Genomic DNA, 25,549 nt, shown 5'->3' on the forward strand with positions numbered 1-25,549 from the left:
TCACAGAAGATAAGATGTCATGCGTGTGTGCACGTTTGGTGCTCATCAATTGAATATAGGTTGAAAATGATTTGCAAATCATTAGATTCTGTTTTTATTTGCATTTTGCACAACGTCCCAACTTCATTGGAAGTGGGGTTGTATAAATTTAAGAATTTTACCATCAGTACAGATTATACCTTCAGTATAATCCTGATCACAGAGCTCCGCGGAGCTCAGTAAAATTGAAAGAGCAGAAAGGAGCCCGACAGCAGTACTGTGACTTTTGTCAAATGGTTTTTAAACTACTGCTTTTTATGTTTGCCTTCTTTTCCACTCATAGAAAGTCCAGTAAAAGTTGTTAATTATTTTATTTGTTACTGGTTGCTGTTATGATGTTGAAATGACTCAAGATGATTTCTGTGTGTGTCTGTGTTCTCCATGGTGAGAGGTCTGTGCAGCATGCAGGAATGAACCAGAGACACACACGTTTGGCTGACATTTTGATGTAGCTACACATTAAACTAAAATTAAAATACAAAACAGATTTTGATATTTGAAAACTGGCCAGAAAAGTGAATAAATCAACACAACTCTCTGTAGTGAATGTGTGCATGTGTGTGTGTGTGTGTGTGTGTGTGTGTGTGTGTGTGTGTGTGTGTGTGTGTGTGTGTGTGTGTGTGTGTGTGTGTGTGTGTGTGTGTGTATGGGGAGCACGATCTTGTGCTCAATTGAAGTCAATACATACATGGCTGAGATCAAAAGAACTGCTTGAGTTTTCACTCAGTTGTCCCATGCTGAGCACAGACTTTGCATCACTGACAAAGGAGGCTCAGTACATCACCCAGGAATAAAAAGCTTTCTTCTGAAGGACAGACAGAACTTCAGGATCATAGCTAAGGACTTGGTGAAGGAGCGTGACACAGGAATGTGACAGCATTAAAATTTCAGAATGCATTCATCACCATGATCTGAAGGCTGTTGGCCATGAATCTAAAACTGATCCAAAAAAAAAAGCTCAACTTTTGTGGTGGTCATCAACTGTAAAGCTCTCTTAAGGTTTTTTAACGTTGAGTTTACAATAATGGCTTTGTCTGAAAATTGAGCTTGAAGAAAAAAACTGAGCTTGAAGTTTTTTCGTTAAGGTTGTATGTTGCCCACAGCAGAATGTATGCAACTTCACTTTATTCAGCACTTTTCTTGGTTTGTGTTTCTCTGTGTTCACTGCAGCCCAAAGAAAGTGAGTCACAAAGAAAAGAACGGAGGAGATGTTTGAAAACACACAACAACCAGGACAAGAACCACCTCCAAAAACCACACACAACAGCCAGATGCATTGACAGGTAATGGCTGGGAGAGCAGTGGATGACCATGTGGACCGTACAAGCTAAACTCTCATACCACAATAAATTTCGAGTGCCGCACCAACTGCACAAATCCAGTTGGAGCTTTGGTTCTGAAATACATATCAAGGATACACATCTGCCTGGATGTATATTTGTAACCCGGTTATACTTTTTCAAACATAATGATTTTCCATCTTGGTGTCGATAATTGATACTGTATACAGCAGTGTTTCCAAATCCTGGTCCTTGGGACCAAAGGCACTGCACATTTTCCATTTGTTCCTGAACTAACCAGTTGAGTCCAACCTGTTATGCTTTGAATAGTTCAGGGACAAATGGAAAATGTGCAGTGCTTTCAGCTCCCCTCCCCCCCCAAAAAGAAAAAAGGGGATTGGAATAAATGTTGCCTGAAGTGCAAAAGACAACAACACTGAAGGAAACACATGAAACAACAAACAGAAACACATCAATTCATGTTAGATACATTTTGGCTGGCAATCATAGTGAACACCAACTTGGAAATCACCTGTTTCCCTCTTTGCCTGCTCTCTTTGTGATTAACAGACTCAGGTGTTGTGCTGCACCAATAAAACCTGTGCAGACACTAGACCTGGTCCATCAGGTGTGGCCAGAGCAGGGAAAGACAGGAACTGTGCACGTGATCTCCAGCAGGGTTACTGAGGTCCAAAGTCACCCATCACACAGAAGTTTCTAGGATTTTGGAGTTCTTCTAATGTGTCATTTGAAATGCTGTGTTTTCTGACATTTCAATGTCTTAAACTAATTTCAATTGTGTCAGAAATATGTTGTCAGGTCTGTTTCTTCTGATGTTGCTGTTTTGTACTTCAAGGCTACTAAACAGGTGTGATGAAAACAAAGTACAAATATAGTAGTCAACAGGTTATTGTTAAAAAAGAGAGCTGCTGACACAATGTGACAGGCACAGAAGAGGGCAATCAGGAACCAGAGAACTGGACAAAACTGACACAACGACTAACCAACAAGAACAAGAAACCAACCAACACACAAGAAAATTGGAAGAGGTATAATTACCACGCCCATGACTGATGACTGAGGAAGGGAAGTGAACCAAAATGGGGAAAAAAAAGGACAAAAGAAAAGAAAACAAGGAAAAGAAAACATTAAATATTGGGAAAAATATTCAGAATTTCAGGGTTTATTTGTTCAAAAGAAAAATGAAGTGTTGACAGAAAACAATTCATCCAAAGGTTAACAAGAACAGAAACACTTCAGGAAAAACTATAGAAACAAAGTCCAAAAGCTCGTTTTTACTCACGTCAATCAACACAACCACTGACAGAGGAACAACTTTATATCATGGCTATTGTTAAACAAACATCGTCAACTTTGATTGTAGTTGTGGCTTATTTAAAATTGACACTAAATCTGGTCTCCCATTGATGATTTCTGGCTCTGATTGATGTCACCATTCCAAAAATGAGGAAACTGGGTCTGAAACAGCAGTCTAAAGTTGTGTGTTATAGTATTATACACCAGGTTAGTACAGATAGCAAGTGATACTGGATGCAGGCCCATAGCACGGTAGCTACTGGACATGCACACAACGGTACAGCCAACGCACTAATGTCTGTGGTTATAACAAGACTTTACTAAGGGCTCTGTCCCACTGGTGTTTAGGAGGATTTATGAATGAAATGAGGAGACAAAAGCTGAGCGTCCGCAACAAAGGTGCGCGGAAATGACAAATGTCCCGGGGTGGATCAGCAAATACATGAGGAAGAAAAGCGGATATAACAGGGAACATAAGAGAATGTGACCGCAGAGGCGCCCCCATGACGGGCACAGCGGCCGTGATGCACTCGCTTCATCCGTGCCCACTCTGTCTGCATGCGCGACATACCATTTGCGACCGTGATGTGGTCGTGCTGGGCACGCGTCATATCTGTTTTGCACGCTGTCCCGGTCAGCCGCCAAGCCACGCCAACCCGTCGGTTGCGGATATCAGCGGATGACAGGGGATATGAAGTGCGTTGGTTGTGTATGTCCTGCGTATGTCTTCAGTATGTGTTCAGGCAGTGATGCGGATCTCATCCGCAGCAGGATTTTTGAGCCGCTCAAAAAACCTAGCTGCGGACATGAGTGCCTCTGCGGATGATCACGGATGTGTTCGGATGGCGGCCGACTCATACAGGAATGTTACACGGTTATTGCGGTTGTTTGGCGGATGTGGGCCACTTTTGTGCACATTCCATCCACAAATCCTCCTAAACACCAGTGGGACAGGGCCCTAACAAAAAAGTACCTGGTAACATCTGAAAACTGTGTTCTGCTGAAGAGTGCAGCATGTTTCATGGGATGACAGATGTACATTATATTTCCAGAGTAGATTTAAAAAACATGACCACACGCATCACTCGCTGCTCAGTCTGGTCATTTTCACCCCCCTGCACAGAAATCACCCACCACTTGCTTTACAAATAACACAATCTGCACTGTATTTTAATTTTAGCTTGCACTGTAGCCTGGCATCAACATAACTGAGCTGCCAAGTAGAAATTATTTATTTCAAGAGACACTGATGAAACACTAATTATCTGAATAAAAAAAACAAAAGAATCACGTGTTCAGTCCACTACTGGTCCGGTATATTTCAAATACTCTGTACAACCTCTGCACTACCTTCCATGATGCCTTCACCAGAGCAACGAGTGGCACAGCAACCACTGTGCGTGTCACGGAGCCGCTGTGCATATCATTAAACCGCTGTGCGTGTCACAGAGCTGCTGTGCATATCACTAAACCGCTGTGCATATCACGGAGCCACTGTGCATGTCACGGAGCCGCTGTGCATATCACTAAACCGCTGTGCATGTCACTAAACTACTGTGCTTCTCACGGAGCCGCTGTACATGTCATTAAACCCCTGTGCATGTCACAGAGCTGCTGTGCATGTCACTAAACCCCTGTGCATGTCACAGAGCCGTTGTGCATGTCACTAAACCCCTGTGCATGTCACAGAGCCCCTGTGCATGTCACTAAACCGCCGTGCATGTCACAGAGCTGTTGCGCATGTCACTAAACCCCTGTGCATGTCACAGAGCCACTGTGCATGTCACTAAACTGCTGTGCATGTCACAAAGCTGCTGTGCATGTCACTAAACCGCTGTGCATGTCACAGAACCGCTGTGCATGTCACTAAACCCCTGTGCATGTCACGGAGCTGCTGTGCATGTCACTAAACCCCTGTGCATGTCACAGAGGTGTTGTGCATGTCACTAAACCGCTGTGCATGTCACAGAGCCGCTGTGCATGTCACTAAACCCCTGTGTATGCCACAGAGCTGTTGTGCATGTCACTAAACCGCTGTGCATGTCACGGAGCCGCTGTGCATGTCACTAAACCGCTGTGCATGTCACAGAGCTGTTGTGCATGTCACTAAACCGCTGTGCATGTCATGGAGCCACTGTGCATGTCACTAAACAGCTGTGCATGTCACGGAGCCGCTGTGCATGTCACTAAACTGCTGTGCATGTCACAGAGCTGTTGTGCATGTCACTAAACTGCTGTGCATGTCACGGAGCCGCTGTGCATGTCACTAAACTGCTGTGCATGTCACGGAGCCGCTGTGCATGTCACTAAACTGCTGTGCATGTCACTAAACCGCTGTGCCTGTCACTAAACCGCTGTGCATGTCACGGAGCCGCTGTGCATGTCACTAAACTGCTGTGCATGTCACAGAGCCGCTGTGCATGTCACTAAACTGCTGTGCATGTCAAAGAGCTGTTGTGCATGTCACTAAACTGCTGTGCATGTCACTAAACCGCTGTGCATGTCACTAAACTGCTGTGCATGTCACTAAACCGCTGTGCATGTCACGGAGCTGCTGTGCATGTCATGAAGCCGCTGTGTGTGTCACAGAGCTGCTGTGCATGTCACGGAGCCGCTGTGTGTGTCACAGAGCTGATGTGCATGTCACGGAGCCACTGTGCGTGTCACAGAGCTGCTGTGCAAGTCACGGAGCCACTGTGCGTCTCACGGAGCCGCAGTGCATGTCACTAAACCCCTGTGCATGTCACAGAGCTGTGGTGCATGTCACTAAACCCCTGTGCATGTCACGGTGCCGCTGTGCATGTCACAGAGCCGCTGTGCATGTCACGGAGCTGCTGTGCATATCACTAAACCGCTGTGCATATCACGGAGCCACTGTGCATGTCACGGAGCCGCTGTGCATATCACTAAACCGCTGTGCATGTCACTAAACCACTGTGTGTCTCACGGAGCCGCTGTACATGTCATTAAACCCCTGTGCATGTCACAGAGCCGCTGTGCATGTCACTAAACCCCTGTGCATGTCACAGAGCCGCTTGTGCATGTCACTAAACCCCTGTGCATGTCACAAAGCCCCTGTGCATGTCACTAAACTGCTGTGCATGTCACAGAGCTGTTGCGCATGTCACTAAACCCCTGTGCATGTCACAAAGCTGCTGTGCATGTCACTAAACCGCTGTGCATGTCACAGAACCGCTGTGCATGTCACTAAACAGCTGTGCATGTCACAGAGCTGTTGTGCATGTCACTAAACCCCTGTGCATGTCACGGAGCTGCTGTGCATGTCACTAAACCCCTGTGCATGTCACAGAGGTGTTGTGCATGTCACTAAACCGCTGTGCATGTCACGGAGCCGCTGTGCATGTCACGGAGCCGCTGTGTATGTCACAGAGCTGTTGTGCATGTCACTAAACCGCTGTGCATGTCACGGAGCCGCTGTGCATGTCACTAAACAGCTGTGCATGTCACGGAGCTGCTGTGCATGTCACTAAACTGCTGTGCATGTCACAGAGCTGTTGTGCATGTCACTAAACTGCTGTGCATGTCACGGAGCCGCTGTGCATGTCACTAAACTGCTGTACATGTCACTAAACCGCTGTGCATGTCACGGAGCCGCTGTGCATGTCACTAAACTGCTGTGCATGTCACGGAGCTGCTGTGCATATCACTAAACCGCTGTGCATATCACGGAGCCACTGTGCACGTCACGGAGCCGCTGTGCATGTCACGGAGCTGCTGTGCATGTCATGAAGCCGCTGTGTGTGTCACAGAGCTGCTGTGCATGTCACGGAGCCGCTGTGCGTGTCACAGAGCCGCTGTGCATGTCACAGAGCCGCTATGCATGTCACTAAACCGCTGTGCATGTCACAGAGCTGCTGTGCAAGTCACGGAGCCGCAGTGCATGTCACTAAACCCCTGTGCATGTCACAGAGCTGTGGTGCATGTCACTAAACCCCTGTGCATGTCACGGCGCCGCTGTGCATGTCACTAAACTAATGTGCATGTCACAGAGCCGCTGTGCATGTCACGGAGCTGCTGTGCATATCACTAAACCGCTGTGCATATCACGGAGCCACTGTGCATGTCACTAAACCACTGTGCGTCTCACGGAGCCGCTGTACATGTCATTAAACCCCTGTGCATGTCACAGAGCCGCTGTGCATGTCACTAAACCCCTGTGCATGTCACAGAGCCATTGTGCATGTCACTAAACCCCTGTGCATGTCACAGAGCCCCTGTGCATGTCACTAAACCGCTGTGCATGTCACAGAGCTGTTGCGCATGTCACTAAACCCCTGTGCATGTCACAGAGCCGCTGTGCATGTCACTAAACTGCTGTGCATGTCACAAAGCTGCTGTGCATGTCACTAAACCGCTGTGCATGTCACAGAACCGCTGTGCATGTCACTAAACCCCTGTGCATGTCACGGAGCTGCTGTGCATGTCACTAAACCCCTGTGCATGTCACAGAGGTGTTGTGCATGTCACTAAACCGCTGTGCATGTCACGGAGCCGCTGTGCATGTCACTAAACCGCTGTGCATGTCACAGAGCTGTTGCGCATGTCACTAAACCGCTGTGCATGTCACGGAGCCGCTGTGCATGTCACTAAACCGCTGTGCATGTCACAGAGCTGTTGTGCATGTCACTAAACCGCTGTGCATGTCACAGAGCCGCTGTGCATGTCACTAAACCGCTGTGCATGTCACAGAGCTGCTGTGCAAGTCACGGAGCCACTGTGCGTCTCACGGAGCCGCAGTGCATGTCACTAAACCCCTGTGCATGTCACAGAGCTGTGGTGCATGTCACTAAACCCCTGTGCATGTCACGGCGCCGCTGTGCATGTCACTAAACTAATGTGCATGTCACAGAGCCGCTGTGCATGTCACGGAGCTGCTGTGCATATCACTAAACCGCCGTGCATATCACGGAGCCACTGTGCATGTCAAGGAGCCGCTGTGCATATCACTAAACCACTGTGCGTCTCACGGAGCCGCTGTACATGTCATTAAATCCCTGTGCATGTCACAGAGCTGCTGTGCATGTCACTAAACCCCTGTGCATGTCACAGAGCCGTTGTGCATGTCACTAAACCCCTGTGCATGTCACAGAGCCCCTGTGCATGTCACTAAACCGCTGTGCATGTCACAGAGCTGTTGCGCATGTCACTAAACCTCTGTGCATGTCACAGAGCCGCTGTGCATGTCACTAAACTGCTGTGCATGTCACAAAGCTGCTGTGCATGTCACTAAACCGCTGTGCATGTCACAGAACCGCTGTGCATGTCACAGAGCTGTTGTGCATGTCACTAAACCCCTGTACATGTCACAGAGCAGCTGTGCATGTCACTAAACCCCTGTGCATGTCACAGAGGTGTTGTGCATGTCACTAAACCGCTGTGCATGTCACGGAGCCGCTGTGCATGTCACTAAACCCCTGTGTATGTCACAGAGCTGTTGTGCATGTCACTAAACCGCTGTGCATGTCACGGAGCCGCTGTGCATGTCACTAAACCGCTGTGCATGTCACAGAGCTGTTGTGCATGTCACTAAACCGCTGTGCATGTCACGGAGCCGCTGTGCATGTCACTAAACCGCTGTGCATGTCACAGAGCTGTTGTGCATGTCACTAAACCGCTGTGCATGTCACTAAACAGCTGTGCATGTCACGGAGCTGCTGTGCATGTCACAGAGCTGTTGTGCATGTCACTAAACTGCTGTGCATGTCACGGAGCCGCTGTGCATGTCACTAAACTGCTGTGCATGTCACGGAGCCGCTGTGCATGTCACTAAACCGCTGTGCATGTCACTAAACCGCTGTGCATGTCACAGAGCCGCTGTGCATGTCACTAAACTGCTGTGCATGTCACGGAGCCGCTGTGCATGTCACTAAACTGCTGTGCATGTCACGGAGCCGCTGTGCATGTAACTAAACTGCTGTGCATGTCATTAAACTGCTGTGCATGTCACGGAGCTGTTGTGCATGTCACTAAACCGCTGTGCATGTCACAGAGCTGCTGTGCATGTCACAGAGCTGCTGTGCATGTCACAGAGCCGCTGTGCATGTCACTAAACTGCTGTGCATGTCACGGAGCTGCTGTGCATGTCATGAAGCCGCTGTGTGTGTCACAGAGCTGCTGTGCATGTCACGGAGCCGCTGTGCGTGTCACAGAGCCGCTGTGCATGTCACAGAGCCGCTATGCATGTCACTAAACCGCTGTGCATGTCACAGAGCTGCTGTGCAAGTCACGGAGCCGCAGTGCATGTCACTAAACCCCTGTGCATGTCACAGAGCTGTGGTGCATGTCACTAAACCCCTGTGCATGTCACGGCGCCGCTGTGCATGTCACTAAACTAATGTGCATGTCACAGAGCCGCTGTGCATGTCACGGAGCTGCTGTGCATATCACTAAACCGCTGTGCATATCACGGAGCCACTGTGCATGTCACTAAACCACTGTGCGTCTCACGGAGCCGCTGTACATGTCATTAAACCCCTGTGCATGTCACAGAGCCGCTGTGCATGTCACTAAACCCCTGTGCATGTCACAGAGCCATTGTGCATGTCACTAAACCCCTGTGCATGTCACAGAGCCCCTGTGCATGTCACTAAACCGCTGTGCATGTCACAGAGCTGTTGCGCATGTCACTAAACCCCTGTGCATGTCACAGAGCCGCTGTGCATGTCACTAAACTGCTGTGCATGTCACAAAGCTGCTGTGCATGTCACTAAACCGCTGTGCATGTCACAGAACCGCTGTGCATGTCACTAAACCCCTGTGCATGTCACGGAGCTGCTGTGCATGTCACTAAACCCCTGTGCATGTCACAGAGGTGTTGTGCATGTCACTAAACCGCTGTGCATGTCACGGAGCCGCTGTGCATGTCACTAAACCGCTGTGCATGTCACAGAGCTGTTGCGCATGTCACTAAACCGCTGTGCATGTCACGGAGCCGCTGTGCATGTCACTAAACCGCTGTGCATGTCACAGAGCTGTTGTGCATGTCACTAAACCGCTGTGCATGTCACGGAGCCGCTGTGCATGTCACTAAACTGCTGTGCATGTCACAGAGCCGCTGTGCATGTCACTAAACTGCTGTGCATGTCAAAGAGCTGTTGTGCATGTCACTAAACTGCTGTGCATGTCACGGAGCCGCTGCGCATGTCACTAAACTGCTGTGCATGTCACTAAACTGCTGTGCATGTCACGGAGCCGCTGTGCATGTCACTAAACTGCTGTGCATGTCACGGAGCTGCTGTGCATGTCATGAAGCCGCTGTGTGTGTCACAGAGCTGCTGTGCATGTCACGGAGCCGCTGTGCGTGTCACAGAGCCGCTGTGCATGTCACTAAACCCCTGTGCATGTCACGGAGCTGCTGTGCATGTCACTAAACCCCTGTGCATGTCACAGAGGTGTTGTGCATGTCACTAAACCGCTGTGCATGTCACGGAGCTGCTGTGCATGTCACTAAACCCCTGTGTATGTCACAGAGCTGTTGTGCATGTCACTAAACCGCTGTGCATGTCACGGAGCCGCTGTGCATGTCACTAAACAGCTGTGCATGTCACGGAGCTGCTGTGCATGTCACTAAACTGCTGTGCATGTCACTAAACTGCTGTGCATGTCACGGAGCCGCTGTGCATGTCACTAAACTGCTGTGCATGTCAAAGAGCTGTTGTGCATGTCACTAAACTGCTGTGCATGTCACGGAGCCGCTGTGCATGTCACTAAACTGCTGTGCATGTCACTAAACCGCTGTGCATGTCACGGAGCCGCTGTGCATGTCACTAAACTGCTGTGCATGTCACGGAGCTGCTGTGCATGTCATGAAGCCGCTGTGTGTGTCACAGAGCTGCTGTGCATGTCACGGAGCTGCTGTGCGTGTCACAGAGCCGCTGTGCGTGTCACAGAGCCGCTGTGCATGTCACTAAACCGCTGTGCATGTCACAGAGCTGCTGTGCAAGTCACGGAGCCACTGTGCGTCTCACGGAGCCGCAGTGCATGTCACTAAACCCCTGTGCATGTCACAGAGCTGTGGTGCATGTCACTAAACCCCTGTGCATGTCACGGCGCCGCTGTGCATGTCACTAAACTAATGTGCATGTCACAGAGCCGCTGTGCATGTCACGGAGCTGCTGTGCATATCACTAAACCGCTGTGCATATCACGGAGCCACTGTGCATGTCAAGGAGCCGCTGTGCATATCACTAAACCACTGTGCGTCTCACGGAGCCGCTGTACATGTCATTAAATCCCTGTGCATGTCACAGAGCCGCTGTGCATGTCACTAAACCCCTGTGCATGTCACAGAGCCGTTGTGCATGTCACTAAACCCCTGTGCATGTCACAGAGCCCCTGTGCATGTCACTAAACCGCTGTGCATGTCACAGAGCTGTTGTGCATGTCACTAAACCGCTGTGCATGTCACAGAACCGCTGTGCATGTCACAGAGCTGTTGTGCATGTCACTAAACCCCTGTGCATGTCACGGAGCAGCTGTGCATGTCACTAAACCCCTGTGCATGTCACAGAGGTGTTGTGCATGTCACTAAACCGCTGTGCATGTCACGGAGCCGCTGTTCATGTCACTAAACCCCTGTGTATGTCACAGAGCTGTTGTGCATGTCACTAAACCGCTGTGCATGTCACGGAGCCGCTGTGCATGTCACTAAACCGCTGTGCATGTCACAGAGCTGTTGTGCATGTCACTAAACCGCTGTGCATGTCACGGAGCCGCTGTGCATGTCACTAAACCGCTGTGCATGTCACAGAGCTGTTGTGCATGTCACTAAACCGCTGTGCATGTCACTAAACAGCTGTGCATGTCACGGAGCTGCTGTGCATGTCACAGAGCTGTTGTGCATGTCACTAAACTGCTGTGCATGTCACGGAGCCGCTGTGCATGTCACTAAACTGCTGTGCATGTCACGGAGCCGCTGTGCATGTCACTAAACTGCTGTGCATGTCACGGAGCCGCTGTGCATGTCACTAAACTGCTGTGCATGTCACGGAGCCGCTGTGCATGTAACTAAACTGCTGTGCATGTCATTAAACTGCTGTGCATGTCACAGAGCTGTTGTGCATGTCACTAAACTGCTGTGCATGTCACAGAGCTGCTGTGCATGTCACAGAGCCGCTGTGCATGTCACAGAGCCGCTGTGGATGTCACTAAACCGCTGTGCATGTCACGGAGCCGCTGTGCATGTCACTAAACAGCTGTGCATGTCACGGAGCTGCTGTGCATGTCACTAAACTGCTGTGCATGTCACGGAGCCGCTGTGCATGTCACTAAACTGCTGTGCATGTCACGGAGCCGCTGTGCATGTCACTAAACTGCTGTGCATGTCAAAGAGCTGTTGTGCATGTCACTAAACTGCTGTGCATGTCACGGAGCCGCTGTGCATGTCACTAAACTGCTGTGCATGTCACTAAACCGCTGTGCATGTCACGGAGCCGCTGTGCATGTCACTAAACTGCTGTGCATGTCACGGAGCTGCTGTGCATGTCATGAAGCCGCTGTGTGTGTCACAGAGCTGCTGTGCATGTCACGGAGCCGCTGTGCGTGTCACAGAGCCGCTGTGCATGTCACTAAACCGCTGTGCATGTCACAGAGCTGCTGTGCAAGTCACGGAGCCACTGTGCGTCTCACGGAGCCGCAGTGCATGTCACTAAACCCCTGTGCATGTCACAGAGCTGTGGTGCATGTCACTAAACCCCTGTGCATGTCACGGCGCCGCTGTGCATGTCACTAAACTAATGTGCATGTCACAGAGCCGCTGTGCATGTCACGGAGCTGCTGTGCATATCACTAAACCGCCGTGCATATCACGGAGCCACTGTGCATGTCAAGGAGCCGCTGTGCATATCACTAAACCACTGTGCGTCTCACGGAGCCGCTGTACATGTCATTAAATCCCTGTGCATGTCACAGAGCTGCTGTGCATGTCACTAAACCCCTGTGCATGTCACAGAGCCGTTGTGCATGTCACTAAACCCCTGTGCATGTCACAGAGCCCCTGTGCATGTCACTAAACCGCTGTGCATGTCACAGAGCTGTTGCGCATGTCACTAAACCTCTGTGCATGTCACAGAGCCGCTGTGCATGTCACTAAACTGCTGTGCATGTCACAAAGCTGCTGTGCATGTCACTAAACCGCTGTGCATGTCACAGAACCGCTGTGCATGTCACAGAGCTGTTGTGCATGTCACTAAACCCCTGTACATGTCACAGAGCAGCTGTGCATGTCACTAAACCCCTGTGCATGTCACAGAGGTGTTGTGCATGTCACTAAACCGCTGTGCATGTCACGGAGCCGCTGTGCATGTCACTAAACCCCTGTGTATGTCACAGAGCTGTTGTGCATGTCACTAAACCGCTGTGCATGTCACGGAGCCGCTGTGCATGTCACTAAACCGCTGTGCATGTCACAGAGCTGTTGTGCATGTCACTAAACCGCTGTGCATGTCACGGAGCCGCTGTGCATGTCACTAAACCGCTGTGCATGTCACAGAGCTGTTGTGCATGTCACTAAACCGCTGTGCATGTCACTAAACAGCTGTGCATGTCACGGAGCTGCTGTGCATGTCACAGAGCTGTTGTGCATGTCACTAAACTGCTGTGCATGTCACGGAGCCGCTGTGCATGTCACTAAACTGCTGTGCATGTCACGGAGCCGCTGTGCATGTCACTAAACCGCTGTGCATGTCACTAAACCGCTGTGCATGTCACAGAGCCGCTGTGCATGTCACTAAACTGCTGTGCATGTCACGGAGCCGCTGTGCATGTCACTAAACTGCTGTGCATGTCACGGAGCCGCTGTGCATGTAACTAAACTGCTGTGCATGTCATTAAACTGCTGTGCATGTCACGGAGCTGTTGTGCATGTCACTAAACCGCTGTGCATGTCACAGAGCTGCTGTGCATGTCACAGAGCTGCTGTGCATGTCACAGAGCTGCTGTGCATGTCACAGAGCTGCTGTGCATGTCACAGAGCCACTGTGCATGTCACAGAGCCACTGTGCATGTCACAGAGCTGCTGTAAAACATGTATAATTCATTCATTATTTCATCCTTTACTGGTGAAAGCTAAGATGATGATATCCTCTGCTCATCCATAATAAATACCTGAATGTGCTGAAACACCTGAATTTAAGAAAGTGTTCAGCCTGCGTCATGACCCAAATTATTTTTCTTCATTCACTTGCTAGGTTTGAAGTTAGTGAGGAAGAGAGTGTCCCCATGCTGACACCCGCTGACAATCTGGCCCTCACTGTGAGCACAGAATAGGTCAGGAGGGTGCTCTGGGGTGTGAACCCGTCGAAGGCTGCTGGTCCTGATGGTGTCCAGGGGAGGGTATTGAGGGGCTGTGCAGACCAGCTGGCAGAGGATTTTACTATCATTTTTAACCTCTCGCTGGCTGCCTGCACAGTCCCGAGTCCCACTGGGGAAAGGATTAATTGCGTATGAATTGAGTATACAAATTGTGGGTGTTCGTTGTCATCTGCAACAAAAATGGCCAAAAATGACAAATGTCCCAGTATGAATCACAGATATATTAATAATATACAGCGAATATATGATGAACAATCACGGTTATATAACGCATGTAGTGAGGAAACTGATCCGACACATTGAGATTATCACGGCAGCATTACGGGTGTATTATGAATGCATCGCGCACGTGTTGCGCGTGCACGGCATCTGCATTGCGGTCATAAAAGAAGCTCACTCAGGCCGTCGACATCACTATTTACGCCAAAAATACAGCCTCTGGAGTATTATCTGGACTTGGACAAGCTGATCACAGAGTTAATGTTCTTGTTGGCATGCGAGGGTTAACTGTTCATGAGTTTTGGGAGCGGGAGGGGGGAAGCCGCTCGGGTGTGAGACAGTGTTTTTTTTTTTGTTTTTTTTTTAGAGCGTCAGACAACAGGCTTCAGCGTGAGTTGTGGCTAAACAGCAACTCTTCCTTTTGCTGGTGTTAAATAAAAGTCCTGGATTGCAGCAGCTATTACGTCTTTGTGGATCTACACAGCCGGACCGGCACTGACTGGCAGGTATGTACCTTTCTGCCACATATAGTACTTTGGGTTTACGTTTGTTATGCATTCACAGATTGTCTGCAAATCAGCTGCAAAGTAGATGTAATAAAAACGCTTTATTCGTGGCCGATCTGTATGTAGTCACTCAACATATTTTAATTTGTGATGTGGACATTACAGGCACGATATATATCTGTTTTACACACTGTCTCAGTCCGCTGTGAAGCCACAAATCCCCGTCAGTTGCAGATATCAACGGTTAATGGCAGATATACAGCGCACAGAGTGAGTATGTATTGTCAGGGGCGGTCCTAGAGGCGGGCTGATCGGGCAGCTGATCGGGCAGCCGCCCGGGGCGGCATCGCGGGGGGGGGGGGGGGGGGGGGGGCGGTACGACCATGCGGGAAAGAAAAATAAAGGGTCAAAAAAAAAAACGGGGCGACGGGGGGGTTTGTGGTTGTGTTACGGCAGAGCGGCGCCCCCATCTTCCCCCTCCCCTCCCCATCCCATGATGGGAGGTGCGCATCTGGCGCCTGTACAATCCACTGTCCTCAGATCACATCGTCATCTGTCATCACGCTCTGCTCTATTATTGTATAATATTTCAAATAAAGGTTGCGAAATTCTCTACATTCCCATTAGGTTTGATTCTGTGTTGTGAATGATGAACCGAAAGAATTCCCAAGATTATGGTGGTCGTGGTGGTCAATTGGTCAAGTTGAAACGGTTCAGCGACAGTCTCACCTCTCGCGTTAGGTGAGCAACGCTGCACAGTGCAGAGTTTGTGCAGGGGGAGGGGGGAATCATTCAATGTTTGGTCGAGGAGGTGGTCGAAACGGAGTAAGACATAATCATGGATAGGAAACGATCAAAGCCATCAGGTGCACAATTTCGAAAGAAAAAGAAAGAAGAAGAGGAGAAACGAGCAAAGAAAAAAGGTATGTACTGATTTATGTATTCCCGCAGCTTCACAGTACTTTAAACAGTGTGGACGCTGAGTGTCCACAGAGTTCAATACCGAAGCAAAGAGTGCAGCGAAACGAGACGAGTCATTGGATAATTGCTGGGCTTTGTCCCGCCCATCGGATGCTCAGCGTGTTTGGGGGTCTATGGGGCAGTGGGCTGGCCTCGGCTGGCCCGGACGCTCAGCTTCCGCATGATGATTGGATGATCTGTCTGAGGCTGAATCCCTTTTTGATTGACAGCGAAATGAGCGAATCAGCGAACTTTTGGTGTAGACATCCGTGGGAGCATTTTTTAATTTTCATTCTGTTCTGAGTTGAACCGGAGACTTTCCTAATCCTCTTAGCAGCATTTTCTTTGTTAAAAACGACTAGCGACAAATCGAGCTTCTATTTCTGGTGGGTTTTTTTTGTAGCTCCTTGTGTTTGGAGACTGACTTCTATCACTCTTTCTGACTTCTATCGCAGTTTCTGTTCCTACCGAGCAGCGGGTGCTGCTGAGCTCCTCCGCCGTCACAAAGCACTCACAGGCGGACACACTTCACACTAGCCTCGCTTATCTGAGTGCAGAATATTTTTTGCATCACTCTCTGGGTTTGCCACATTTTTCTCAAAATCCACAAAGAGGATGTCTTTTCTTCAGTCTGCAGGCTGCTCAAGGTTGCCCAGAAATGCTCCTACTCGATGGAATTTCACATCATGGATAGTGAGCACTGTGGCAAACATTTATGATGCCTCCTGCAAACTTTTGTATATAGACTGTTTTCCTCTTACTTCTTTTGCACTTTGTTATTTGTGACAAATTATTGTGGTTTGCCATTTTTTACTTTAAAGAGTGTTAACTTCTTCACTTGTTGCTTCCTGTTACTTATGATACACAATAGTGTTTGTTATTTCTTCTTATGTGTACAGTAACGGGTATAGAATTTACCTGTCGTTAGTTCATTTATTTATGATACATGATTGCGCTTTACCATTTTTGCCACTTTAATGTATAGGGGGTTTTTTTTGTACATTTTTTGTCACTTCATGGTATTCTGTAATATACAGATTGTTTAACATCTTTTGTTATTTATATGGTGCGACTTTAATGGAGGTTTAATTCTTGTTCATTATGGTGAATGGTACTCTATGATAATGCAAAGTGCACTCTGTTGGTGAAACTGAATGACGTGCAATATTTTGACCATCGGGTGATGCTGTAGTGCAGTTGTACTTTCTTAAATACCTGTACTGTACATAGTTGTAATGTGAAGTCACTGAGTCTTTTGTTTTTTTATGTTCAAAAACTTTATTGAAGTAATTATTGTTTATCTTTGTGTTTGTTATTGCAGTAGTCATTAAAACCGGAAATTTGTTCTTGAAAATAGCTGTTGTGAGTTAATTTGTGGGATTGTGGGTGTTCTGGATGAAGTTTGTGTTTTCATGGGTGGTGGGGCGGAGGTGGTGGCCACATTAGTGTGTGCGGGGGGGGGGCACGCAGGGGGTTTCGCCCGGGGAATAAATCACTCTAGGACCGCCACTGTGTATTGTGTATGAATTGAGTATATATGTTGTATGTGAGGCGGATGTTATCCACTTTCAGATTTTTGAACAGCTCAAAAATGCTGGCTGCGGACATGCGTGCTCACGCCCGTGATCACATGCGTGCTCACGCCCGTGATCACATGCGTGCTCACGCCCGTGATCACGGGCGTGTTCGGATGACGGACGACTCATACAGGCATGTTACACGGATATTGCAGATGTTTGGCGAATATGGGCCAATTTTGTGCGCAATCCATACGCAAATCCTCCTAAACGCCAGTGGGACAGGGCCCTAAAATCTGCCACTATCATGCCCGTCCCCAAGAGACAGTCGGTCAGCAGTCTGAATTATTACAGACCTGTGGCTACTTTAACTGTGATGAAGTGCTTTGAGAGGCAGGTGCTGAGGCACATAAAATCCTTACTGCCTCCCAGCCTTGATCGGCACCAATTCACATACAGAGCCAACAGGTCCACAGGTGATGCCATCAACACAGCCCTCCACACAGTGTGTCAACATCTTGAACAGTCTGGCAATTATGTGAGGATGTTGTTCGTGGACTTCAGTTCTGCTTTTAACACACTTGTTCCAAGCAGACTGTTGTTCAAACTGCGCAGTCTGGGCATTGGCGAGCACACCTGCAGATGGGTCAGAGACTTTCTCACCAACTGTCTGCAGTCAGTCAGGATGGGGTCCCACCACTCCTCAGTGCTGACAGTGAGCACTGGGGCCCCTCAGGACTGTGTGCTCAGCCCCATGCTGTACACTTTGTACACCCATGACTGTGCACCAACCCACAGCAGCAACATCTTTGTCAAATTTGCAGATGACACTACTGTGGCTGATTCACAACAACGATGAGACAGCCTACAGAGAGGAGGTCCTGAACCTCTCTACTTGGTGCTCCCTAAATAACCTGGCACTTAACTCCTCAAAGACAAAGGAGTTGGTGCTAGATTTCAGGCGGAAGAGGGAGGGACCCCCCCCCCCCCATTCAGGGAGACACCGTAGAGAGGGTCAGTGACTTCAAGTTCCTGGGAACATACATTTCTCAGGACCTGATGTGGGGCACCAACACCACTGCCCTTGTGAAAAAGGCACAGCAGCGTCTGTCCTTCTATAGGTGTTCTGTAGAGAGCGTCCTCACCAACAATATCTTGGTGTGGTACAGGAGCTGCTCTCAGGCTGACAAGACGGCTCTGGAGAGAGTCAGGAAGTCAGCACAGAACATCATAGGAGCGCAGCTGTCCTCTCTGTCAGACATCTATAACACCAGATGTCTGCGCAGGGCCAGAAGCATCAGCTTCGATGGTTCACACCCCAGGCACAGCCTGTTCTCACTGCTGCCCTCAGGAAAGAGGTACTGGTCCATCAAGGCCCGCACATCCAGACTCAACATGTTCTACCCAAGTGCAATACGGGTATTGAATGCACATTAGCCTTCAGTCTGCACAATTCATTGCATTTATTTTTTATAAAGGTGAATGCAGTGGATAGTGCAGACTTCTATTTATATACACCTACTGGCTCCTTGTAAATGCATGTAATATATTCTTATTTGTCTTTTTATATTTACTTTTTTACACCCTTGCACTACGGGAGTTGTCTTAATTTCATTGTAATTTGTGTATAATGACAATAAAAGCATTCTATTCTATTCTATTCTATTCATATGATGTACTCCAGCTGTGTGGAGATTCACTGAATTCCACCAACTGGTTTAGGAGCTGTTGGGTTTCAGATGGGCAGATGGGATGGAGAGGATGATACCGACATACAGCATCCAACCACATTTTTGTTTGCATGGGTTAGAAAAATGGGTCTGAACACCAAAACCGTATAATATCAAGTTCAAGTGATCCTGAGGAAACAAACATGGACATACAGGTGCAATGTGAATATTGTGAAAAAGTTTTATCATTTTGGTTTTCAGAAAGTCAAAAATGTTACATATTCTAGACTCATTACACATAAACTAAAATGCTTCAAGCATTTTTTAATTTTGAATGTTGATCATTATGAACTACGACCTCCTTAAGATGCCTCCTTCTTCACTCTGGCATGAACTGGAACTTTCATCTCTGCTGCTCCACCAAGCTTACAGTTCTTTACAGTTTACAGTCCATTGTGTATGATATCATCTGTATGTTGTGTCGCTGGACTTGATGGACTGATTGAAAAATGTTCCTTCACCTGCTGTCAGTGTTAAGATTCATCTCCTGGTTTCCACCATTTGATGGACAGATGCTCTCCTTGACAACTGAAGATTTTCTCCACTCTCTGGCCACCACCTCCTTCACGGTGCCTGCCTGCCTGACAGATGTGACACTGCCTCACTGCAAGACTCACAGCTGCTCTTCCACCCAGGTTCTGCTCATCAAGGTGTTCCATCACCTCAGGTTGCCTCCACACTATCCTGGTAAGTGTGCAGCCTTTTCTTTTTGTTGATGGTGGATGGATGCCTGTTGAGCATGGGTGATGCAATACTGACTTTACCTCTGACCCTGGCTGCACATTTCAAACCACCCTGAAAAAACTACAACTGGCTGAAATATCTTAATTTTACCCACACAGATGTTTGTGTGCTGCCGTTACCGTCCACCTGCTGTCATTCTGTTCTGTTCTCTGGTCTGTGAGTTTGCATGCCTTTACTATTTTTTTACATATGCATATGTAGTAACGTGCTCTGCATTGTTTGTGATTTGACTCCTCCCACTCGCTACCCTCTGGACACAAACTCACTTTCTCTGGCATGGGAGGTGGGCTCTCTAACCAGAAGGCCAAAAGCCAGGGTTCTGGCCTTGTGGTTGAAGAATCCTTTTAGCTACTGGGGAGTGAAGTTTACTGACTACTATTCCACAGTAACTCCTGCTGGCCTCCATCACATATATGCCAAGTATATATCAGTGGTGTGTTGTTTTACCCGGGGCTCAACTGCCATTATTATACATTAGCTACTTGCTGCCTGCAGTTCAAGGAGCCAAATGTGGTCATTTGCATTGAGTAAATACTCTTTCTTACTAATTTTATGTCATGATCTGTCCAGGCTGACCAGGCTTGGGGAGTAACGGAATACATGTAACGGCGTTAAGTAATTAGAATACAAAAAAAAAGGTAACTGTATTCCGCTACAGTTATAGAAAAAAAGTCATATTCAGATTACAGGTATATTTAGTAAAAATGGGGATTAGTTCGCAGGATTACAATTTTAATGCATTTTATGATATTATCTGTATATAATATATATTTTTTTCTTGGAAACGAAAACGTCCCTTCATGGACAGCGACATGACGTCTCCTAACCGACAAAATATTGATGAAGTACACAGATGTTAATGCATTTTCAATGGAGATTCGCGACTGAACACACTCAGAATAATGCTCGCAAAATACATGTTAAAATGCCATTTTGTCCTGGATATCGAGACAGTAAAATTAAATTACATTAAATTATGTCAGGAAAGTATTAAACTTACTCTGACACACACACACACACACACACACAGACACATTCCCAAATATTAGTGTTAAAAGTTACACGGATCTGCGCTGTTCAAGCTGCTGAGCTGACGCGTCCTGCTGCAGCAGCTGCTGTTCAACGCAGCTCCTAAAACCATTACATTTATATACATATTATATTTTTACACAATTATCCTTTATTGACCGATTTTCATTCATGAAGTCAGTGGTGTGTGGGTGTGACTGGGAGCGGCACAGCGCGGGTCATTATAATCTCATTATTTTAAGGTGCAAATTAAAATCATCGGGCGACACAGGTACGGCAGGAGACATACAGCTGTTTATCATCCAAATATCACGGACAAAGTGACAAGAAGAACCAAAACCACTTACTTATGGAAGGAAATATTGTCTCCCTTGTTCCTCCGTTTGTGGTTTTGCCAACATGCGCAGCTTTCCGGCATATTCCACCTGTTTCTTGATCTTCTATGCACGCAAATCACTAACTTGCCCAGAATTAAAATGGTGATCACGCCTCCTTACTGACAGCATTTACTTAATGGTTTTCATTATGCTGTTGTTCTTATTTTGAAAGTTCAATAAGTGGACTGATATGTTAAACATGGTGTGAATGCCATGTGAAAGACTAAAGTAAGATAATTTTATGTTTACTGAACAAGTAGCAGACTTTTTTTGTTTTGTATATTGTTCTGCAAGCCATTTTTAATCACAAATTCATCTGCACACCGCAACAGTTTTATTTTTGCTTAATAAACTGTACTATGTAGTCAAGACTATTTATATTTAGTTTCTTTTGTCTGTATTAGCATATTTGATATTGGAGTAATCCAGAAGTAACTGAAAGCAATCAAATTACATTACTTTAATATTATGGTACTTGGATTACGTTACTGACTACATTTTTCAACAGGAAAATAGTAACTGTATCGGAATACATTTTTAAAGTAACCCTCCCAACCCTGGCTGTGACTAATGTGAGGTGGGTTTCCATTACCCTCATTCTTGCATACGTGCACATTGTGTCTTTCAGAACGCTTGTCGCAACCTCAGGCAGTCCAGCACCACCAACTTTAATTCATCTTTTACCTGTGCTTTAAGAAATGCTAGAACGTCTGATTAACATGCACTGTCACCTTGTTGTCCCACAGTGTTGTGTGCTATGTGTTGCATCCCACTATGTAGGTCTGATATTGCTTCATTAAAATCTGCCCAGGGTAGTATAATTAAAAATGTTATGGGTCTAAGAAAAAGGCAGCATCATTCACATTTGTTAAATGCATTACAAATCCCTACAGTGGGTGATGTTATAAGAAAGAATATGTACAGCTTTTATCATAGAGCTTTGTCTATTAGTCTATTATTCAAGGGGCCCTTGAAGCAAACCTGTTGCTTTTTTTCTCCTCATTCTCCTTATTTTTCCCTGCTAAACCCTAAAGAGCATATGTCTGAGTAATACTTACCTTTTTTATGTTAAACTTACCTGTTATGGTCTTCTGAAACAGGTAGTACAGGTGGTAGTTGTATTTTATAACTTAAGAATGGAGCGATACTAACACGTTAGCATGTCTATGGCATTTTCAGTGTCAAGGGTCCCTTCACACATAACACGATTGAGGCAGAATGGTGCATGAAGGAGGCGTCAAATAGCACTCGTGGGAAATCGGAGCCACACTTGAATGCCTCATACAGCAGTCACCACATTCATTCTATATTTGTGTGCCACTCGCACCGGAAACCCATTGGAATGGCGCGTATGATGAGGTCGCACTGCCATCTGATTGTGTTCAGAGCATTTGAACAGCATGTCCTACGCAGGTCGGACATTTCGTGCCACAGCTGAGCAGCTGCACGAAATCATCAGCCACGTCGAACCGTGGCTGACACAATCAAGGCAGCCTTCACACCAGTGGCTGACAGTCGTCGAATGGTCAGTCGACCCACTCTCAGCCGGAATCCAGGTACCACCCACGAACATCCAACACCACTCATATGGCACTTAGAAAAGGCGGGGCCACTCTGACTGCCAGCACAAGAATAGAGAGCAGGTGACCACTTTCGAGCTGGATGTGTGAATGGCCCCACATGTTCAAAGTGCCCCATGAGTGTGCTGTTACCAAGCAACACACAGGTTATGCAAGCCCCCCTGCAACACGTGGCATAAGAGTGTGTTGCCCCCCCCCCCACAACACAGATGTCATGAGGAGTGTGCCATCACCCCCCCTCACGCCACTGAGGTGGCTGGAGTGCGATCACTGTCCACAGCAGTGGCGCAATGTGGTGTCACACATTCCATGTGCTCACACTGTGTTTGTGCACGCACACGAGCGCGCACAAAACCGTCGCCACAGTATCATGCACGCTTGTCCAACCGTGTGTGTCTCCCGACAGCAGGGGGAATGTTTCACGGCTCCCCATTTCGTATTTTGTTTGCGGTGTTTTGTTGGGGTCCTGCTTCTTCCCCCAACTTCGTGTTATGTGTGAAGGGGCCATAAAGGTAGCAATTTTTTTGTGAGCCTTTGCATTATGTATAATAATTAATGACTCATGTCTATTCATTTTAATATTTTTGACTTTAAGAAGAATGAGTGAGTAGAATAGTTGATGTGATTTTGTTGAATTCGTGTAGTTATTGCCGCAGATCTCTACACAGTCATTGAAATAAGACAATGGAACAGTGTAGGATGCAGAGGGATTTATGATCCAGAACATGTTTTGCTCTGTTTAACACTGAAACGTTTCTTGATAATTTTCGTTGTATATATTTGATGTGTGGTTTCCAACTGATTTTCTCCTCTATTATTGCCCCAAGGAATTTATTTTCATTAATCCTTTCAATCTGCACCCTATCTATCTGTATTTGTACTTGCTCATTCCTTCTGCAGTTCCCGAATAACTTTTGTCTTATTTAAGTTGAATGACAGTTTGTTTTGGTCAAAACCTCTACATCATATTAAGGGCAGAATACTACTAGAGAAGTGATTTTGAATAAGGAATGTTGGGTTTTTTTCTCACAAAAATGGATGGTGCACTCACTGCAATTTATCGCCTGGAATATCCCCAGATTGCATTTCAGAGCTTCTAGAATTAAAATTTTCAGAGCTTCTAGACTTCAAAAATCCACCCTCCCCCCCTGGGTTAAGGGCCCCGTGGGAGTGTGGGGGGATTTAGGAGTTAGGGGGGCCTAACCCGGTAATTTTGGGTTTCAGCTTTTTTTGTTTTTCACTACTTTCATCCCTGTATTTATTTGTAATATTTATACTGTAATGGGTTGGTAAAACAGATGCATTTTCATTCCTTCTCATGAGTTAGATGATGTATCTGTAAAACTATGTTTATTGTGGATGTAACATCTCAACGACACGCATTGACTCAGTGTTTTTTAATAGACTGCGCAATGTTCATGTCTAGTTCACAAAAGTAATGTGTGCCAGAGATTTTGAACATTTCAAAACTTTCTTTGCGCACTTGCACACAGCCGCGTACAGCCGGTGCGGGGATCAAATTTGTGAAAGGGTCAAGGTGGCTCCAGACTTGAATATAACTGGGTGCATGTGCTGAGGCATAGCTGCATGCATCTATATTGAATATGTTTCTCCAGTGCATCTCAGTATCGTTTCTCCAAGGTGCTTTACAGGGATAACCTCTCTTCTTACCTACCCCCTTGAGTGTGTGTATTAGCATAGTTTCATACTTGAGCCATTTTTAAGTTCCACTTTGGTTTCAGTGCACTGGTTTTGTCTCCTTTTCCACTCCTTCCTGCCAGATCATAATATTTTGTTTCAATCTTGTCTGTTCTGGTACCTTAAAACTCCAGCTTTTGCTTCCATGGGATCCACCCCAGCTGACATTGGACTTCATGTTTGGATTGGTTAATTCCTTTCTCTTATATTTTTAAATTTAATAAAACATTTTTGCTATTTTGTAAAATTACTTTATTTAACCTGATTTCAGTGTAATTGTGTTTTCATTTTGGATGTCAGTTTTGCACCCCTCGTGACAAATATCAACCCAATTCAAGTGTCATTCTCTACTACCTGTATTTTCAAAACAATTGTTGTTTCTGTGCAAGAAGTAACACCTTTATATCAAGAAGCATCACTGGCTGTGCTTTCAATTATTTCAAAAGAGAAGAATCGAAACACAAGATGTTATTGCGCTTTCACTGACCGGCATCAGCTAGGAATCTCACCCGGTCGTTTCCGCCCCTTAACCTAGCCTAGAAGAATCAAAACGCAAGATGTTATTGCGCTTTCCCTGACCGGCATCAGCTAGGAATCTCACCTGGTCGTTTCAGCCCCTTAACCTAGAACGACCAAATGGGTGAGTGGGGCCAGCAGTGTCTTGTCAGACACCACCCCGGTCAGCCTTGAAACGCTGCCAGATTGATAACAACGCAAGTAATGCAGCCATTGACACTTCTTCAACAATCTTCACCTTCTTCCTACAAGACATACCGATCTTGTGCAGGAAATAACCCAGTGATTTCCCGGCAAACCCTCGGCACCCAACCTCAACAGTAAACATGTGGGCTTTCCAGCCTCCTCTCTTGCAATCTTCCACTAACTCAGCGTATTTCGTCGTCTTTAACTCACAGGCACTCTCTACATTTTCTTCCCACGGTACAGTGAGCTCCGCTATCAGTAGTGTTTTACTCGATCTTGACCATATCAGGATATCGGGGCGCAAGTTCGTTGCTGAGATCTCTGCGGGAAATATCAGCTTCTCATCAAGGTCAACCTCACATTTCCAGTCCAAGGCGCTTGACAAAAGACCATGCGGTGACGTTCGCTCCGAACTTGACGTCTTTTTCTGACCTTCCTTTATAAAACATATACCATTCTTCACACCAACAATACTATCCTCACGACTGTTCACACGCATAACCTCAGCTTTCAGCGCATT

At 47.0% G+C, this 25,549-nt stretch overlaps 1 protein-coding gene across 3 annotated transcripts in view; it reads right to left on the minus strand.

Moving 5' to 3' along the window:
- The window catches only part of ryr2a (ryanodine receptor 2a (cardiac)), a 723,597-nt gene that overhangs the window by 166,954 nt on the left and 531,094 nt on the right, over window positions 1-25,549 (minus strand). For 2 of the 3 annotated variants that reach the window (XM_034193917.1, XM_034193919.1), the window contains exon 89: window positions 2,379-2,396. The exons of the other annotated variant lie outside the window; for it this stretch is intronic. In XM_034193917.1, coding sequence (XP_034049808.1) covers window positions 2,379-2,396 — 18 coding nt within the window. The remainder of the gene's footprint in view (window positions 1-2,378; window positions 2,397-25,549) is intronic. 3 annotated transcript variants of the gene reach the window in all.

This window comes from Thalassophryne amazonica, chromosome 18 (assembly GCF_902500255.1).
Source record: "Thalassophryne amazonica chromosome 18, fThaAma1.1, whole genome shotgun sequence".
NCBI lineage: Eukaryota > Metazoa > Chordata > Actinopteri > Batrachoidiformes > Batrachoididae > Thalassophryne > Thalassophryne amazonica.